Genomic DNA, 20523 nt, shown 5'->3' with positions numbered 1-20523 from the left:
CAGGCTGCTGGCAAACGTGCATTTGAAAAAGGAATATCAACAAAAGACACGTGTACTGACAAGAGCGCACTTGTGCTGTGAAATGTTGTGTTGCATGAGATCAGAAGCCCAGGACGCAGTTTTGCCATCAGCAGCTGTGATTTAAAACGTAGCTGTCTCCATACTGAATCCCAGTCCTGAGAAAGTCAGCGCCAGCCCATGGGCTCCTCCGCCACTTAGGCTCATTTTATACCCTTTTATTTTGTGACTATTCGGTTGGCAGGTCTCATCATGGCCCTGTGGTTCAGCCTGTACTATGGACTGGGGGCTGTAACTCCCCCGTCAACTCCCCATCCCACAGTAGCTGAAGCCCCTCTTGCTAATGTTATCAGCATGTGAATATTTTGGAGTGTGTTCCATACCAGTGTGTTTTGCCTTTGTCCCCACCCTCCTCTGCCAATGTCCTCCCTTCCTGTGTTTGTGCGCGGTAAACCTGTGTACACAGAAACCTACTGCCGATACAAAAGCCCTTTCGTTGCAGCAGGAGCCATCCGCCAGATTTTGCTGTAGGTCAGCAGAGATAAGGAAAACCGACAGTAAAACCAATAACTTTTCTTCAGCAAGCCCACATTTGTAGGTAGAAATTGTATCTGCCATAAGGCAATATAAAGATATAAGATCTGCAGGACCTGAACACGTCTGAAAATGTGCTTCTTTTCCCCCGTAAAATGTATTACCTGTTACTACAGAAATTGCCCTTAGCCCATGAAGCTGCAGTGCCGCACGGCTCCTTCGCTCAGCGCCTGATCCTACGTCTCTCCAGGTGTTTTCTCCAGCAAATGTGATGTTCAAGTGTTTTGTGAGTCATTTGATTTTAATTGGGTCTGTTCATCAGTCACGGACCTGCGTGTCACTGGCTGGGAGAGACGCTGCCAGCCAAATCCCACGTCCTCCCCTTTATCACAGGAGCAGTTGATAATCGATCCCAATCGTGTGGTGGTGGGGTTTGATGTGGGAAATGAACGTGCGCTGATTTATCAGTGATTTGGGAGCAACTTCTGCTGCTGTTATGCAGGCAGAAGGCACCCTGAAGACAACGATGGCAGGATTTGACCTTTATTTAGTAAATTTACTTGCTGATGCTTGTTAAGAGTTATTCATGCAACGCGTGAGTAAGAGGCTGATTGCAGAGGTGATGGCCGAGCAGGACAGGTGTTGCTGCGTTTGCGGTGCTGGCTGCCTGTGGGAATTCGTGTCCCCTGTCCCCTCGCGGGCCGTTCCACCTGCTCGCTCCGGTGCTGAGGGGCACTGTGGGGCTCTCCCCTTTGCTGGACCTTCCCCAGCACCCCGAGGTCTTGCTCGTAGCCGGGCAGTCCTAATGGTGGTGTGGTTATTGACAGTTAAACTGCATCCAAAATATTTTCCGAGCCTTTTTGGGTGAGCGTTGTTGACATCTGTGCAGAGCAGTTCCCCACTGTGCACAGAGAGGTGTTGGGGAAGGAGAAAATTTTTATGGAATCTGGGGTTCCTGCCACAGCAGAGCAGGTGACGCAGTGAAAAGCAAAAGGCGCTCTGGAACACAGCTTTACCTTCCCCTGCCAGCTTGATTTCCTAAAGGAAAAGCTAATGTGACCGCATACACATGTGTTTATGTACCCCACTTCATCCCCAAAAATATTTGACCCCATTGGCCGCTTTTGCCAGATTTGACAAGGGGTGAGATCTCCAAGAGAAACTGTTCTCAGTTCTGGGAAGGTGTCCCAAAAGGAGGGGACGCCGCAGCGTGAGCTGACCCTATCAGGCATCAGGGAAGAGCGTGCTTAATTGCCATCACCGTGGGAGAAGCTTCAGTCAGACCTTGCAGTCAGCCATGGGACACAAGTGCCACGTATTTCTTTCTCTCTGGCGCAGGGGCTGCGGGGGTGTAGCGTATAAAATCACCACGTCACAGGAGTTGCATTTGTTGGATTTAGCAAGGCTGAGTGTGGCACTATGGGAGTTAAAAGCCAGGTAGGACCGGCATGGAATTGCCTACTACGCTTAGTCAAGGGCGAGTTCAGACTGATAACAATGAAGCAGGGATGCAACCAGTGCCTCTGTTATTGGTTCATGTCCTCATTTTAATGGGAAGCCTGTAATTAAGGGAATTCAGCTCCAAGGTGTGACCTCACTGGTTGATACTCGCATCAGATGTTCCCTTAAAAATAACTCATCAGAAATCAGGGAGTTTTCCTTAGCATCTCATCTTCTAACAATGCAGTTCCTCCTGAAATACTGGTTTCCAGGCCAAATACTTGACTGGAATCCATCAGGTAGAGCAAGACAGCTTTGCATGCAAATAACCTCTTTAGCAACATCAAAAGGCTTTTCTTTCCCCTGCTCTTCTCTGCTCATCTCTTGCGGTCTGGAAAAAATGATGGAAAAATACTGGGTATCAATTGTCCTGTGTTACAAATAATGGTGGAAGTATCCTGCTAACAGGTAATGGAAACTTTTGCCCTTGGATGTCTGGTAGGCACAGTTCCTGTGGAAACTTTCGGAACAGGGTTGCAATATTCTGCTGTGGCTTTGTATAGTTGGAGGGCTCCAAGGAGCTGTTTGCTGATTCAAAGAGAGGGTAAATCCTTCTCTTTCTGACAGTGACCTGATTGTGTAGGGGTGAAGGGAATTGCCTGGTGTTCAGATGATTGCAGCACTACATGAAAGGATGCTCAAAGCTTGAAAGACTGGGCTTTGTTGAGCAGACAGCTTTTAACTCAGCCCATCTCAAGGTAACCATGTCTGCGGTGGCTGCGGCTGTCATTTGGTGCTGCAAGAGTTTAGACACCACCACCACGACGGAGAGTTCCCAAGCCCATCACACCCATGGTGGGTTCCTGCCTCTGCTGCAGTGCCCTCCTTGTGCCAGTGCACGCACCTGTGGGTCTGGGCTGTGGGGCAGCTGAGTGATCCAGGGTCAGTAGGTCATAAAACGCACCCCAACTCATTTCTCCCAGGGTGGTTAAATTTTTTTTATCCAGATCAGTTCAGCGATCCAGGTCACTGTGGCCCCATAAACCATGCATGTTGGCTGAGCGGGAGCGGTGGGGTGGTGATGGACAGGAGGTGGATGTTCAGCAGGCCATGGAGGCGTTAAGTCGTCAGGGCAGCAGTGGGTGCCACTAGGTGAAGTGACATGTAATCAGCAGATCTTTTGTTTGCAGACCTCTTATCTGCCAGCTGTTTGCATCAGAACTCTAAATCAAGCAGAACTAGATGTGAAAGGCACTCCTGGCTTGCAGAAGGGGTCACAGAAAGGGTCAGTTTGTTATGCTTTTGAAAGAATGAAACAATCATTAATGAACTGTTCTTTGCATTGGCGGAGTGCCTTTCATCAGAGGACGTAAGCCTATTTAGAAAGATTAGGAAGAAGAAAGATGTCAGCCTTTATCTTTGATGCTGGTCCCTTAGGGTCGGTTGTCCAGAATTGTACCCTGATAGTATTGCTTCTGGCTCCAGGTGAGGCCCTGCAGGTGTTAGTTAGGTGTTAAGGCTGGTGTTAGTACTGGGGTATTCGTGAGACAGCAGCTAAAATTAGTTTAAAAGAAGAAGAAAAGAGAAATATTGATGGAGGAAAGGATGAAAACCAACAACCTGCCTAGTATCAGTGGCTGAGTCAGGAAGAAAGTCCCGGTCTCCTCTTTGCCATTCCCCGATGCAGAGCCATGTTGAAATCAGTAAACATTGGGCAACTTTCAACTACCAAGCAAATAATCCTCCCCAGCAGCGTGTTACATGGAAAGCTGCAGGCACGTCCTGTGCCCCGCGACTCAAAGCACATCGGAAAGACCAAGAGAGCTGCCTGGTCACGGTGTAAAGTCCACTTTCGATTTTACATGAGGAATCATTACATTTTTATTTCTCTTAAGCTAGGAAGCTGTTCCCATAAGGAAACCTTGGGAAGAAGCTATGAAAGGGAACACCAGCTACAGTATTTTGTCTAGAGCTGATGAAGCACAGGTGCTCCAGCTCCTATACAGCCACGTCAGTCGTTTCACTCTAATTCTTCAGCTCCCAGAAGGTCTTTTCCTCTCGTTCCCCACCGCCGCTTCTGCGGTCAACAACCACGGCTGCTCCTCGGATGCTTTTAACACAAACCTATGAATGGTTTCAAATGGAAACTTGGGAAAAAAAAAATAGCAAGGAAGAGTCTACTGGAATAAAAAAGGTCCCTGTTGAATTGACAAGGCTGTGGTAATGAGAGGAAATTAGCTCCTCAATTTAGCTTTGTTTTGAGTAAGGCCAGTCAAATTCTATTAAAAATAATTATGTAATTTTTCCTCCCCCAGCCCTCTTACAATACAACATGTTTTTCAAGTGAAAATTTGTCGTGGAAGGATGTTTTTTCTCAAAAATCATCACGTTTTTGATAGGAAAAATTGTTTGCTTGTTTTGGTGTTGGCCACAAAGCTTCATATTTTTTTCTTTAGTTTTGATAACAGTTTCTTAATTTCTTTTTCTTTGGTTTTGACAAAAGCTCAACATTTTTATCAACAAAATGCTGCTGTTATTCCCCTTAGCTTTTTCTTTGTGCCAGGTGCAATCGGAGGCTCTCCCTAAATAATAGTTATCACAACAATGATGACACCACAAGGTAAAGTCTGCCCATTTCAGGAATGAGCCCAATTTTTATTTCTCTTCATCACAAAAGTCATCCCACATTTGTTGTACACACTGTTGGTTGCTGTGTTACGGGACATATCACCATGTACCAGATGCTTTACTCTTGCAGAAGCATTTCTAATGGAGATGGCAGCTTCTGTTAGCTGAATTTTAGAACAACAGCAAAAAATAATAATACAAAACCAAAATATCATCTTCAGCTGCATAGCAAATATGGATCAAAAATTTAACACTGTTATCAGATCACGAGCGTAAATATACCTCACCATAAATAAAATTCATTGTACAAAATAACTCAAGCAGCTTTTCATACAAATATGGTACATTTGACAAGTTTTTGAGAATATTTCCTTGGTTTTTTACACCTTCAATTCTCTTTTTTTTTTTTTTTTTCTTTTGTTCTCAAACACACATGAACCTACCGGACTGGAGTAATGCAGGAGAAAAAGGACTAACGTGTTGTTCAATGCTAGTAAGTGCTGTCAGAGTTTAAAAGGAAAACCACTGAAGTGCTGAGCTTGAACTAGTTTGCTTCCCCTTTCTATTGTATCATTGAAAGTCAAGTGTAGCATCATCCAAGAAAGGCCTGTGCACTGCCAATAGTCACATTTTACAATGTCAAAGCCGGAGGGAACGTTAAAATAACCTGGTCTGACTTCATTTGTGACACAGGCCACCCTTTCTTCCCCCCGTAATTCCTGTATCGAGCCAACAACTTGTCTTTGAAGTAGACATTCCAAGTGGTGGCTGGTAAATCCTGGGGAGTTTGCAGACTACTTCAGAGTAAGCAGGAAAATGTAGGGAAAAAAGCAAGCCCATGGTCAGTGGACTTAAAAGCATCCAGACAGGGGTCCTCATTTCCCTAGGAAAAAATAAATTAGGGGTCTGCAGACTGTAAAAGGCCGAAAACTCAAGGATTAGAGCATATCTGCAAGGAAGACGCCCAAACTCAGCGGAAAGTCTGCAAGTGGGGAGAGTATGCCTGACCCTGGGGCAACCTGTTACCGTTTAGCCCGACTGTTACAAATGTGCTGCCTGTTTCCAATAACAATTGTGACATGAAAAAAAGGACAGAAGGAAAAAAAAATATCCATTTTCCTGGAGTTCTTTAAAGACCTAAGCCTGGATCTCTTTCTCATATACAATCAAGGAGGGTTAGAGAACTGAAGCTAAAGACTATTTGCATCCTTTAGATAATAAAAGGACAAGAACATCAAATCTCAGAAATGAAGACCATAAGATTATTCCTAGCTGATATCTCATACTACTTGAGCAACAAGGCAAAACATCTGCATACACTCTACAGTCAAAAAAACACTCTACATTTTGTTCATGCACTTTGGACGTTTTGTTCAAAACATTTCAGCCCTCGGAATCCGAAGGGATTTTTGCCAGCAAATCTGAGGGCAACAAAAAGATTTCATTTACCTGTTGTTTCAAGTACACGCAACTGTGTTTTGCGGGGTTTCAGAGAATTATTATGGCAAAACTACAGCAAAAGAATGTAAAGTGTTATTCATGTTTAGGTAAAATATTTCATGACTCACTCCAGACCTAAACAGATGAAAAGTGCCATTAAAATTCACCTTACCATATCCTGTTTTGTCTAGGTAGCTGAGACTGGGCCATGTGGTACAGTTCATCCTTCTGTGTTAACTTCTTGCTCATGCTGGTTTCTGAGAAGGCTTCAACATCCCATAATGTCTCAGACGCAGTAGGACATTTAATTTGTGCTGTGCCCAGAGGTGGCTCCGAGAGCCAGACAGGGACTTGTGCCACCTTTTCAGCAACACTTTCATACCAAAATAACAAGCACTTACTATTTAGGTCAGGAAAAATAGGATCTTGATTGGATCTAGCTTCCTTGTATCTTGTTTTCCACAAAAAATAAAGTGCTTGATTCTCCTCTTCCTTTTAAAAATATATATCTGTAGATACCCTCGCTCCAGTAGTGTAGAAGTGTTGGAAAATGATGGAAAACCAGAACTGGCATCCTTAGTGGAAGAGTAAATAGAGAGCAAGAGCCCTGCGGTGTCATCAGGTCCCAGACGCTCTTCTGCTGCTCTTCCTCATGACACAGAGGGAACAACTGGCCTTGCCGGGCTGGGTCCTTCCCTGTCTCTCAAGGATTCCAGCCAGGCTTCCCGCGATTTCATTTTACTTTCAGATTACTGTGCCGCACAATTTCCTCCCTGCAGTTTAAATGTCTGTCGCAGTAATTAAAGGAAACTCAAGGTGTGAAAACGTCCAGCACTTTTCATGTGTGGGGTGTTTATTGATTATCAAGGGAGTAGGTGGTGAGTGGCTGGAAGAACAAATCCATCCCACCCAGCAAGATCTCCTCTTGCTAATAGCAGTGCGCTGGCTGTTGTTTCCTACTACAAAATACTCCAGCTGGGACATTTCTACTGATTAATTAGACCTTCCCTCCGAGAGAATAAATGCCCAGGCTCTGCCTTTTTAACATCTGTAAGAGCATGCAGTTTACAAGGCATGATGAAATGCAGGGAAGAAATACATATTATCACATCTGTATACTGTAACAGCAATTATCTGCTGTGACCTGGCTAAAGCTGAGAAATTAAAATATGGCCAGTGGTGAGGCTAGCATCACTTTCTCTTGGAGCATGTGGTTTGATCTCCTTTAACTTCAAGCACAAGTTTTGTATCACTTCAATGATACTACTGAGGGGAAGCGGGGAAGACCATGAGTTACAAAATTCTCCTTGAAGTTCCTACTGAATTTGTTCTCAATATCCAGGGATCTTAGATTAGCTGAGTGGGAAACTCCAGTGTTCCCTCTGAATGCTTCTGAGCCTGGAAAATTCTGGGTTTTTCTAATGCTCATCCTGTATTTTACTTTTTCTAAACAAACACATCATTTCTGAGGGATGGGAAGTTTCCTAAGCCCTGCTGATAAGTCACCATTCTCTGAAGAAAGATATTTGGTCGCTGTGCCACTAAAAGAAGGGAAAATAGCATCCCAGAACATTACGCAAATTACACATCCCAGCTCTCATCCTTGGCTGAAGATCAAAGACAACGTATGGTCAAGGAAGCTACACCTGTCTCCTGTCAGGACCAGTGATTAATTCCACCCAAATTAATATGGTCAAGTGCACATTCAAATTCAAAGTGCACATTCAGCCTTTTCCGTAGTCCGTAAGAAATCTTGTTTAGTCCATGGAAGATGTGTCTTTGGGGGAGAACCCTTTGCATTAAATAAGTGGATGTCCCATAGCAGGGAAAAAGCCAGGCTGTTTTCTCTTTCCCCAGTTATGAAGTGTCGAGGAGTTATTTGGCAACTACATCATTGCTATTGTGAAATCCTTGCGCCAAAGCTCCCTGTAAAAGACGCTAGAAAAGCCAACGCCTCGGCAGAGAGCACGAAGCCAGCCCCAGCCTGGGGCACGCAGCCATCCCAGACCAGCCCAGCATGGCTCTTCTGCGCCCGGCGCTTGATCCTCAGGGTGCTGCCACAGGTGACGTCCTGCCTTCATCCCTTCTTCCCCCAAAGAGTGGATCAGGGGCTTGTCTTCAGACCCTCCTGCTCCACGGTTGGTGGCACATGGCACGGCGGGGATCAATTTACCCCACTGCTTCTGCAGTGGGAGCGGGCTCCCAGTGCCGTGGAAGCACGGAGCTCTTCCACCAGGACCCCCACACGTGGGGCTGCAGTATGGCTTCAGAGTGATGTGTTCGACTGGATGAATCACAGGGAAAAACCGGACCACTTCATGGAAGAAAAGCACATTTTGCCCGCCCGCCCCCACCCACCCCCAAGTCTGAAAGCTACAAGTAAAACCGATCACAGGGATGGTACAGAAGAACATGCACTCAAACAGGGCCGGATGGGAAGATGCGTCCTCGTGTGTAGTAGGCATACCCAGTCTTACTTTGTTGCCAGGTCTCACACCGTTGAGTTTACCCCTCCCAGCTGTTCTGGGTTCAGTCCCTTCTCCCTTCCCAACCCGTGCGGGGTCCGTGTCCGCACTAGCAGGTGGTGGCCAGCGACTGGTGGATCGGGGGCTGGAAGCAGCGCACGTGCTCCACCGTGGAACTGTCTGTTTCCACCGACTTCATGTACTTGTTCAGAATGGCAAATATCTCATTGTTCAGGATCTGATACTTCCTGATCCTGTCGGCCATCTTCTTCAAGGGCTGGAACAATGGTGAGGGAGAAAAACAGCAGATGAAGAGACTCTTACATCATCTGACCTGCCAGAAAGTACCAGTACATCTGCCCTGCTGCTGAGAAACCCCTTCTAAAGCAAAGCAGCTATAACACGTGTTACAGTTCCACTTAGCACCTCCCAGGGACCGGTGACTCACTTCATTATAGGGTTTGATGACTCAAGGCAGAGCATTAACAAGGTCAGTGAGTGGTCCTAAGTTAACCGATCTGAAGTCTAGACTCCCAGCTGCTTATTGATAAAGCCACTGAGATCACAGGATGGTTACTGGAAATACCAGCTTCTCTGCTCCAGCTTCCTAACCCCAGGAAGAAAGTAAAAGCTTTGGGAGAAAAAGGATTTGACTGTCAAGCCAATTAAAACCTTGGCCTCTCTGCTGAGACTGCGGACGGAAATCTCACAGAGAGTGTGTCCAGTCTGAATAAGGCTAACACTGGGCATGGTTGTAATTTATGAGCTTGGACAAAGCAAGACAGAAAGCATAGTGAGAAGTGTGCTGGTTTGGGTCCTTTGGGACCTCACCCTTCAACTTACCACATTTTTTATGATTTCATCCTTCCCGTCCTGCCTCTGCACCTTCAGCAGGTGGTAGCAGAAGTCAAAGAGGTCAAAGCGCCGTTGCTGTCCAAGGAGAACAATGATAGAGCAACCTGCCCAGTTTAGACCATCTCCAAAACACTGCCTGGAAGGAGGACAGGATGATGGGATGGGGAGAGATGACAGGATAGAGTTAGGTAAGAGAAGTCCTACCATGGCACTAGGAACTTTCCTTGGTGAATTCCTAGGGAAATCAGATTCAGTCCTAATCCTAGAAAGTGGGTGTGGACCTAGAGAAAATGAACTCAGGAGGAGATATGCAGAATTAGACCAGGGCCAGGCTGTGCAGGGTGCATCACAGGGTATGATGGATGAGGACCTAGCCTCTGACTTGGGTTGTTGGCCCATCTACCCATCTCCTCCTGCATGTCACCTTGGGCATGTCCATTTACATTGCTCTTTTCCCCAGCTGTTCAGATAGAAAGCTCTCTGGGCATCTCTTCATATCCATGCACAACAAAGTCCTTTCCTCGTGGACCCGTGTTCCCCCTCTACCTCTACACTGGCTGAGGCTATTGCTGCAGCTGAGGGCATCTCAGGGGCTTGCCGGCCCCACTAGCTCGTGAGTGGTGCTATCGGCAGAACTGACCGACGGACACTCACTCTGCAGTGAACTCGTTGGTGCCCACGGGGATGCAGTACACAAACTGCATGGCACTCCAGAGCCGGTGAAACTCCACGCACTCGTCCACGTGCATGACCCCATTTGTTGGGGGTGGCCCACGCCAGATCGGGTCCTGCAGGTAGCTCCTAATTCGCGTCAGGATCACCTCGAACATGGACAGCCCACAGCATAACCGCTCCTTGGTCAGCAAGTCACCCTCCCGGGCGATGGCTATTTGCTGAGGAGGAGGAGAACCAAAGAAACAGAAGTGACAACGTAATACAGATGGACCTTCTCACTGGACTTAATGCTTCCCGGTCTCCCCGGCTCTTTCCAAGTTAACACAAATCCCATGCAAGGTCCAACCTTACCTCTGATGGCTGCTCCCATGGCACTCCCCACCAGAGAATACTCATCCCTCAAACAGAAGAAGACTTAATATGGTGCCTAATTATATTTCACCAAACTAAGCATCTTTTTGAAATAACTATGTACGTCAGAAAGCAAAAGTTGAAGGCAAAGCTCTGATCAGAAATACTGATCCTTAATTTTGCTAGTATGCTGTTCTGTTCTGTTAGTGCTACTCAGTGTTGCTGGGTTTAATTTCATGATTTCTGCAGATTATGAAAATAAAACAGGAGAGAACAGGGACATTTGGCGTCCCAGGACACTTCCCATTGCCATCATCTCTTTAACATGTAGATATAGCCTATGGCTTTCTTGGTTTCTTTTGTAGTTTGGGTTAAAAAGCTCTGAGGAAGATGAGAAGCCACCGGAACCTTAATACTGGAAAACCTGCAGTTTATAAGTCAAATGGAATGTGGAAGCTTTACGTGTGTGGAGAATTTCTGTGACATCCCCACTCAGAATCACATGTACAATTCTGGAATGGCCCCACTGGATGGAGTTCATTTGGCTTGCACGCTAGAGGGAAATTAAAAGAGAACTGACTTCATTTCAGCCCCACTGCTCCCCCAGAAAGACAAAAAAAAAAGTGGGGGGAATTTTAAAAAAATAAGCAAGGCCTCCCCCCAGCAGGGGAGCACCGACCCCACAGAGCTCGCTGAGTGGGGCTGGGGTGCAGGCGTGGAGTTTGCTCGCTGCCCTGGTATCCTCTCAGCTCCCCCATTTCTTGCCATTTCCAGCAGCATTACTGACTCCTCTTGGCGGCGCTGCCAAAACTAACAGGGGAAAGGGCAGCCGAGTGCTGTTCGAGTTGTGCCGCGGCTGTGGGAGGCTCCGGCTCTGCTGTGCTCACCCCGGTGGGCGAGCGGCTGCCACGGCACCCCGACCCCTCAGGAAGAGCCTTTTACCCTTCTCACCGCTTTGGCAGAGGCATGCAGAGCAAGCGTGACGCTTACTGACTGCCCGCCTATCCCAGAGGACTTCCCGGAGCTTTGAGCAGTTTTTAAGCATTTGCTCCATTTCCAGCTTCCCTGTAAATGCCTATAAAAACGTCATCCCGACCAGAATCACGGTGGGGGCTCAGAGCACCTGCTACAACGGGCAGGCACATGTCCTGGCCAGACATTAAGAACATGAATTATGCTCAGTTTACTTGGGTGATCTTTATTCCATTCAAAAACACATGAATGTGCCTGCATGTCCCCTTTCCTGACTATTAGTTTATGCTGGCTGTAACCTAAAGGATTTTTAGTTTGGTGGCTATTGACATTAGAAGCATTAAAACTCCTGCTTGTGCCACAATTTCAAGGACGTTCTGGGAACCTTGGATCAATTAATGTTCAACTAATAGCAAATATTAAGGGAAAGCTGTACTGCTGTGCAGAGGCCAGATTGGGTCTGGGATCCCTAGATTTGTTAAACGCAGGAATGATATCACCAGTTTCACTTGCATATGTTTGCTTAGCAAGTAAAGATTTATTTTATCCAGCTTGTTTTTATAGCTAAAGGCTGTACACTTTCCTCCCCGGCTCCAAACTCTTATGGGTACAGATTAGTATCTGCACACACTAGTCCATGATGGCAAAATGGGGACAGAGAAGAAGTAAAGCTACTTCACATATAAAATAGGTGTTAGCATTACTGTTTGCTAAGATATAGTGGTAGAACAAGTACTTTTGAGAACAAACTAGTCCGATGATCTTAGTATTCTGTTTCTGAGGAAACCTTACTCTAGAAAGGGATGTACCTGGCTTTCAAAGGATGTAGTGCCACTCGGTTACACACATTCGCAGACAGAATTTGGTTCTAAAATTCATCACCCTAAGACCAGTCTCTTATTTTTACGGTCAGGTAGATATTTAACATGGTGAAGGCATCTGGAGAGCTATGAGTCTTGTGGCCAGATCTGCCTCACTGTCTGGGGTCCCACTGGTCTCTACGATCAGGAGAGGAAGGGTGCTCTCTAGGTAAATTGTCGAAGGATGCCACTGCGCTGGCTCTACTATTCCTTCTGTCTTCAAAATGAAAGGCTCCTATTATTTCCAATGAAAAAATTAGATTAACTAAGCACTTTTGAAAATCTCTTACTAAATAACCTCTATGATCAGCATTAAAAGGGAGAGGATTCCTTTAATGAACCACTTTGACACCCCCACCCCCCGGTTCTTTATGAATCACCTAGCAAACAACTGCCTCTGGATTCCCAATGCAAAACGATTATTTACAACAGTCACTGACAGGTTTCCTGCCATTGCACAAATCCAGTTGTGCCATACCTCTTTTACAGCTTGTTAATTGGCAAGATTGCAAGTACCCAAAGCCTGCAAGGACTGATAGATCCCCACTAACTACAGCAGCCTCTGGCTCAGCCCCTTCACAGCACGTCATTAGACGAAATGCACAGGGCCACCTTTTGGGAGAGGCATCAAGCAGGCAACTTCTGCTCAGATTCTGGACAATTGCTAAAAGGCACTTATGCGTTCTGCAGGAAAAATATCCCATATGGCCTGTGTCCAAAACTGCATTTCCAAAATGCGTGTCCAAAACCGCATAAGGAGCAAGCTTAGAAGCTATGGAGGTACCTAAAGAAAGCGACTCTTGTGTTCATCTGAGCTCAAAAAAGATCCGGTACCCAACTGTGTGATGAATATGGGAACAGTTTACAGAAAAATTAATCTTTAGCGGGACATGAAATACCTTTTGTTCTCATCATCATCATCGTAACTATGGCAGAGATAAGCAACGAGTGGACTCTAATAGCAGCTTTCAATGATGAGTTTGCATGGAAAGAAGGAGAGAGAGAAAGACCAACACAAAGACACAAAAACACAGAGGTGAATTCTTTTTCTCGAGTGTCTCCTTTAAAAGGAAGCTGATGGGAAACGAGAGAAGTGTCTACAAAGTAAGACAAAGTCCTCAGTTATATGGCCGAATTTTTTTGTTTCATATGGATGCCAATGAAGCAAAGTTCAAAATGTCCTTGATCCATCAGAAAAACAAGACAAAAAATTAACAACTTTCTGCCTGCCATAGATCTGTCACCTCATACAACTGAGTGTCCATTCCATTACCTCGGCGGTAATTATAGAAAAATGGTCTTGATTCATTAATAATTTGAATGATTTTTATCCCATCAACCCCACTAAGCACTCAATGGAAGTTCGGCTATTGGTATCAATGGAGCTCAAATTTGGCGCATTACACTGATCAGTCTACAGAGATATTTTTAACAGTACTCAATTTCTGCACAAGAGATCTTTTCCAAGCTGAGACCCACCTCAAGAAAACACTTAAATGGAGCTGTAATTTTAAGCATGTGCTGAAGCTCTAAGCATGTGCTAGGAGGGAAACCATTCTCAGATGTATTCCTTGACAGGGATGAGCTTAAAAATATACCACAGTGCAGCCCTGAAATGGGATCCCCAAAAGTGATGGCAATTGGTTGAGTCAGGGACAGCCCTGCAAAGCTTCCCCTTGAACCACCCCAGCCATTCTCCATCTTTTTAAAATGGAGAAGAGTTTTTCGGAGTTGGTTTTCTTCAGAGCTGGCTTCTAGCACACTTGCCTTACAGCTCCCCGACAGCTCTCCAGACCAGAGGCAGCAACACAACATCTCTGGACCCACTCACAAATTTCTCTTCAAAGCGTCTGCTAGGGCAAGGATTCTGATTTTCTCGTCCGATTGATGTTTTAGAAAAAATAAAAAAATAAAAAAAGGATCACTCTCCCAAGGCCAAACAGGCCATCTGGGGAGTGCTATGAATTTTCAACAGCCATCCCTTTCAATGAAATCCTTACCTGCGGAGTGCCCAGCCTCTCTATTAAGGGAACCAGGTGAAGTGGGGCATACTTGGCTTCGAGACGCTTCATGCGCACCTCCAAGCGTTCTCCTTCTGTCAAGCGAGCAGCAAACAGTGAAATGAGAGGAGGAAGTGGAGACCCGCAATTTCCGCCGAGTTTGCTCAGAGCTGCCCCCCAGCAACCATCCAACGAGACTTTGGATCAGTGAGCCAAACCGACAGCAAATGAGGGAACCAGTGATGCAGAGAGGGGAGGGATGTGCGATTGCAGCCTCAGCAGCAGCTTCATCACACATGTCCAAAAGCATGTTCCTGTTACTGATAACTCCTGTTGAGACGGACATTTCATGCTGTCATTCTCCAAAGAGGCTGCAAAATGGCTTTAAAACTTTCAGGGAACCCCCAAACTGACTAAGGTTTCAGCCTGTAACTAGGCTACAGAAAATGCACCCTTGGCGTTTGTTTCCACCTGACTTTTGGCTGTATCCGCTTATCTATTTTGAGGGGGAAGCAGGGCCAGAACTAATCCTCAGCAGAAATGAGAGAGAAACAGCTTCTGGGCAGAGACCTCTGAGTCTGTCCACTGCTTCCCTCTCAGCTTCTTACCTTTGATGTAGACCCTGGGCAAAATATTTTGGAAGGGAGCAGCATGCAGCAAATCACAAACTTCTTCCTGGGACTGAGGCAGGAAGAAAGAAAGATAAAGTAAGTTAAAAAATACCTACAGGGGTTGAGTGTATGGCTCAGGGACCTGGGCAACACTACAACAATTCATGTCCATGGCATCTATACAAATCCAACCCATCTCAGTAGTAACTTCAACAGCTTGAACCTAAATGAACTAAAACTAGAAGAAATACCTCTCAACTTCACCAGGAAGTTTCCTTAACTCCACTAAGGTACTTCCTGCCTGTACAAGGCCAGAGCTTTATGTTTATTTTCCATCCCACTTACTAACGCTGCAAGTAAGAGAGGATAAAGAACATGGAGGTTTCAGTTTCATCTTACCCCGATGAGTTCCTGCAGTTTGTTTTTACAGAGAGTGCCCAGGTGGAAATTACCCTTTGGCTTAGTTATTTTAGGATGTGTACATGTAAAATACACTGATGCGTTTTTTATGCAAATATACTATTGCAAATAGGTACATAATAAGTTGATCTGAAATTATTTGGTTGTTCATATGGTGTTCTCAGCCAGTGCCATCAGACCAGAATCCCAGTGGTGTAGGCACCAGGGAGAATAATACAGAAGTCCAGAGAGGAATAACATCATGAGATGCCACCCGAGAGAACGCATGCCGATGCACTTGAGAAAAAATAATCCCAAACACAGATGCACAAGGAGGAGAAACCTAGAAATAGGCAGGTGGAGACTGAGGAGCGATGGCTGACAATACATCGTATACGAGTCTGCAATGGGAAACAGCAGCAAGGAAACCAAAGCTGTTCAACACAGAGGCATTGCGTCACAACAAGGCATTCGTTTGCTCCTACGGAAGTCTAGTTCTTGGTCATGCTTTCACTTCTGAGCTTACTGTAGAGATTTAGACACACTCGAAAGCAGGTCATGACAGCGCAGCAAAAAATATTCGGGGGCCAGATGGAATGACTGGGCTGGGTCTGTTTGGGATGCACGGGTGGATACCCCCCCTTCCAGCCGAGAGGGAGAGGACAGTGTAGCATGAAGCTGCAGGAGGCTGTGCCGGCACATGGACGCTGGGATGAGAGCGAGTTTGTGGGAGTGCAGTTTGTGACACAGTGCTGGAGGGACAGGAACAGCCTGGGGTCCCTCCATGGGCAGAGAGATGCTGATGCTGCCGGTGTGTGCCTATCACCTTGGTTATTTTGTTTGCAAAACACTGTTAGTTCCTTGATGAACGTTCTTTCACTGCTGTTTTGCTCTGATAAAGGGAGTATTTTCACCATTTGCAGCCTGCGTTCACCTGATAACTGCCCCCAAATTAGCCATGTTATTAATAGATCTCCTCCCCAAGGCCCATTACCTGTGAGTAAAAATTCTGTGTAGAAATTTAGTCCCAAGCAACCCCTCATTCCTCAAATTTAAACAATAAAAAGGGGGTAGAATGGAGCAGACTGTGCATCTTCAGCAGTCTCTGCCAGCAAACACCACCAGCCTTAGATCGTTCTGACAGCTATGAAGATAACTGCACCGTAAAAGCGATTGCTCTGGCTGCATAAGAGCTCCATTAGAGGGAAAATCTTGTTACGTGATGTCTCTACGCATCTGACATCTTCCAGTGAGCAAGAACCAGTGCCCACTGCGTGCAAAATGGCTTTATATTCTGTTTCTATATGGAAAAATTGGGGATCAGAGAGGGAGAGTCTGGCTGGCACAGAAAGTGGGCAGATGTGGATTTTGATGGGCAGTCTTCCTAAAGCCTTCCCCAAATTCTCACCTTCTTCTTTTCTTTATTTTCTGCTATTCTAAAATGCCAGTATCCTGCTGATGTACAGCTCCTGGGACTGGAGGAACGTTTTTGCATCGAAATGAAGGATTTCTAAAAGAAACCACCATGTGTCCCTTAAGTGTCCATTTAAAGATGGGACGGAACAGGCAAATGCAGTACATCTAGCATAAAATCCAACACTGAGAACAGCAGAAAGCAGTGACGAAGCCACAAAAGGAACTGAAATTGCCAGGATATAGCTGGCAAATCTGGCCATTCTATAAAATAAAGCCAAGCTGCTAGGTGATATACATCTCTCTAGTGTTCTTAATCTTAGGCAACTACTGCTTACTGAATGTGTTTGATACATCGTATCAGGATCTAAAAGTCTCTACACTTCGGGTTAAAATGCAAAGGCAAGGGTAGAAATATCCATTTTGAGGACACGCAGAGATTTTCAGTTTTCCCTGTGCTCTATGGTTGGATAAAACTTGGAATCTTTGAACTTCTGGTCTTGCTCTGAACCAAACCTTCTGTCTTTGCTTGGAAATCCCATCTTATGCTAGGGAAGTCTTTCTGAAATATTTGTGGAAAAACTGAAACAACCCTGCCAAAACCATTATGACATGAAGTATGCACTTTGAAAGTAAAACTGTGTTGTTGAACACTCCTCAGTTGGCTTTAGGCCACACTGAGAGATAGATTCATTATGAAGTAGATTTATTGTGTGAGAAACTAGAAGCTATAGAAGATATGTGACACTCAGCCACAGCCTTTGCCCCATATCAGAAAGGGCATCCCATGAGCTGAGAGGCTGAGGGACTTGTGTGTGTACAGCACACTTGTGCAGGGGGCAATAGCAGGTCATCACTCCAGCTAAGGTGTCAGTGAAGATAAGTCATAGCAAATATATCATCGGCTCTTCTGGTGTTTCCTTACTGTTGGATGGCTTTAGCCTTATCACCATTAGAATAAATCAGGATTGTTTTTATTGCACTGGCACCCCAAAAGAGCAGAGGCTTCAAATCTACTTCTCACTGTACGAATATGTATATAACAAAGTGTTGATCCCTGCCCCAAAGAGCTTACAATCTAGAAATAAGCTCCAGTTGGTTTAATTTCTGAGAAGGACAAACATGGGGTAGCTTTGGGTCCAAGAATTAAATCTAGATCTTCCAGTATTCAGATTCTCCTTCAGCAACCCCAGATGCCAGTGACCAAGCGCCAATGCACACCATCCCCATGGACATGCCCACAGACCCCAGTAACACAGCCCCAGAGAGACCCTGAGCGCACGAGAAGCTGGAAAATAACATTTCCCAAACTCTTCTGCCGGAGAACCCATTTTCCACTTATACTCTTGAGCTGGCAATTTCAAGTACGATCTGTTGGTGCAGGGGGTTTTGCCTTACCAAAGCCTGCTCGATAAGGAGGCAGAAGAGAATGGCATTGCCCACTTCTCTGAGGCTCTGGAACACGTCGGTCTTCAGCTCTGCATACTCAATGATGTCCTTCAGCTGATGGTGGAAAAACTCCAGGATTCCTTAAAAGACAAGGAAGGACAGTCAGAACCGCGAGGGCAGAATCACCCTCCGGTAACTTGGATAAAAAGACAATCAGTGCCTGATGTTTCCTTAATCACAAATTGCAAGCTGTAAGTGCTAAATGGATAGACGGAGACTGGCACTGGGGAGAACTAGCACACAGTGTCTTACCCTGCTCTCAGTGACCCTTGGGAAATAGGGAGTAATTAATATGAAGCCCTTGGATTTCCTAATCAGAGGAAAAAAGAGATTCAAGACTGTAATGGATGTCCTGGTGCTGGCTCCTGGACACCAGCCAGAGTTTCCCCGTCCAGCTCAATGGCAGACTGCAGTCATGCTGCAAAAAAATCTTTCCATCAGCTAAGTAGAGCTTTTGAAAAGTATCAGCGAACCCACAGTAACAAAAGCTTACAAACTCCTGAAAACAAAACATAAGCTACCAGAAGACATTCCCTTATCAGTCAATCTGTGTGTTCAAAGGGAAATTTCTAACAGGAGATTTCCTGGAAAAGAACCCTATACTTTCCAGTGTCAAGAGCAAAGCAGCTGAAAGCGTGTCTCAGCGAGCCTGGCTGCACGTTACACTGGCATGTTGGGTGCCAAACCTTGTTTAATTATTAGTGTGTGCCTGAGTAATTGCTGTACCAACCCATGGGCGAGCTCTTGCTCAAACCGTTACGCATCTGTCTGTGGCACCCACCTGGAGAGCCATATTCATGTCTTGGCAAGCGGCATATCTTGGGCATTACTTCGATCAGAGTCTTCACATACTGCAGGATGGTGCCTTGTAACTGTTGGAGACAAAGGAAGGTTAAACTGGAATGATGGCTTCTGCTGGTGTCGCTTTGGAAAGAGGCTGGTTGTGGAAGGGTCCACATCTGACAGCACAGGATGACACTTCAGCTGGCGTCCAAGAAGAACTTGCTGACTTTGGATATCACTCTGAGATAAAATTCAGCCCAAGTGCATGGAGTTAGACTGCTTTTACAGCTTCCTCCCAAATAATAAATCACAGCCGCATGGATTTTCGACTTCAAAATACAGCTTGCCGTGTTTGCATTGTTTGCAGCTGAAATCCAAACAAGGCTCAGTTTTCGATCCATCTGGACTTGTGCTCCTAACCCAAAACGCATTTCACCAGAGCTGCTAAAGGGGTCATTCCCCAGCACGGGAAATGTTCCTTCCACCTGAAGAACGATCACTAGATACTCCGAGTTCAAAAAAAGAATTTACAAGCATGTAGAACAAGTTTCTGATGTTTTGAACTCATATGGACAAGAGAAAAGTATATTTCTTAGTTAAAAGCGCTTGCTGCCATTTGGAGTTATACACCTGCATCCTGTAGATCCATTATGTGGGATTATGCACTAAATGCTATTTAGCCAAACATAAAATCTTTGTCTTTGTGCTGAATGCTGTCTAATCTTGCACACCAGCTACAGTATTTTCAACTAAGTGACACAAATTACATCTTCAGTAACGATGGTGCTTTACAATAGGGAAACTGGATACACGCTTGAAATTCTCAGTTTTACATTGCTTTGTTAGGCAAGTTCAAAACGACGTCATTGCAGTCAAAACAGAATTTAAATATTTATAAGGAATGAAAATAATCTTTTTTTTTGGTAGAAAAAGCATGATCTGAAAAATTATACGTTTTTGCGCACTCCCTCCCTCCTTTTTAATGCTGTGTATTGCTAGTTCCCTTAGGGACCGCACGGGATCATTTCCCTGCAGACTTCACATCTGGCAGACTTCTCTTCTGACAAAGAGAGAACTAGAAAACAGATAGGGCAATTGGCAGCCTGTCTTCAAAATACTTGATGGAAACGGACAGTATGGCTTGAACAGAGACTCACCTATAGCAGGAATTTTCTTATAAAGACTCAAAAGGTTGGTTTCATCAATTTTCCTGCCTGCTCTCTACTTTCCTGCAGCTCTCCAGGGGTTGTGGAGGTGAGACAGAGTGCTCTTGTGTTGAGCATGAGCACTCTTGAGTGTCCTGAAGGTCTCCCAGACTGCAGTACAGGCAGTGCTGATGGACCATGAGTGCCACGTCCCACCCCATCACTTCCCAGTGGCTTTTAGCAAGCAGTATGCCAGCTCCACCAGACCCAGACGGGGGTGGCTGATCACTCACTCCACCATCCCATGGGAATCAGTGGGATTCCTCGGCAACAGTGAAAACCACACTATTAATGCAAGTGTTTTAGTGTGGCTCAAGGGACACAAAGGTGCTGAGACGTGAACACCATGAACCCAAAGCCCAGGCTGACTGTCCAACCCGCGCCTCTTAAGGTTTCTCCATCGCCAGCGTTAGGCTCAGAATTAC

At 45.6% G+C, this 20523-nt stretch overlaps 1 protein-coding gene across 4 annotated transcripts in view; it reads right to left on the bottom strand.

Moving 5' to 3' along the window:
* Positions 1–5042: 5042 nt before the first annotated feature.
* Positions 5043–20523, bottom strand: part of CYFIP2 (cytoplasmic FMR1 interacting protein 2) — a 55853-nt gene continuing 40372 nt past the window's right edge. For 3 of the 4 annotated variants that reach the window (XM_074603732.1, XM_074603734.1, XM_074603733.1), the window contains exons 25-31: positions 18892–18982; positions 18060–18190; positions 14847–14919; positions 14239–14333; positions 10035–10273; positions 9369–9516; positions 5043–8802 (exon numbers count right to left, since the gene is read on the bottom strand). In XM_074603732.1, the coding sequence (XP_074459833.1) occupies positions 8635–8802; positions 9369–9516; positions 10035–10273; positions 14239–14333; positions 14847–14919; positions 18060–18190; positions 18892–18982 (945 nt within the window). In that variant the 3' untranslated portion in view covers positions 5043–8634. The remainder of the gene's footprint in view (positions 8803–9368; positions 9517–10034; positions 10274–14238; positions 14334–14846; positions 14920–18059; positions 18191–18891; positions 18983–20523) is intronic. The other variant, XM_074603735.1, reaches the window with a different exon arrangement.

This window comes from Larus michahellis, chromosome 11 (assembly GCF_964199755.1).
Source record: "Larus michahellis chromosome 11, bLarMic1.1, whole genome shotgun sequence".
NCBI classification, from domain to species: domain Eukaryota; kingdom Metazoa; phylum Chordata; class Aves; order Charadriiformes; family Laridae; genus Larus; species Larus michahellis.
This window is presented reverse-complemented; position numbering and strand designations above follow the sequence as displayed.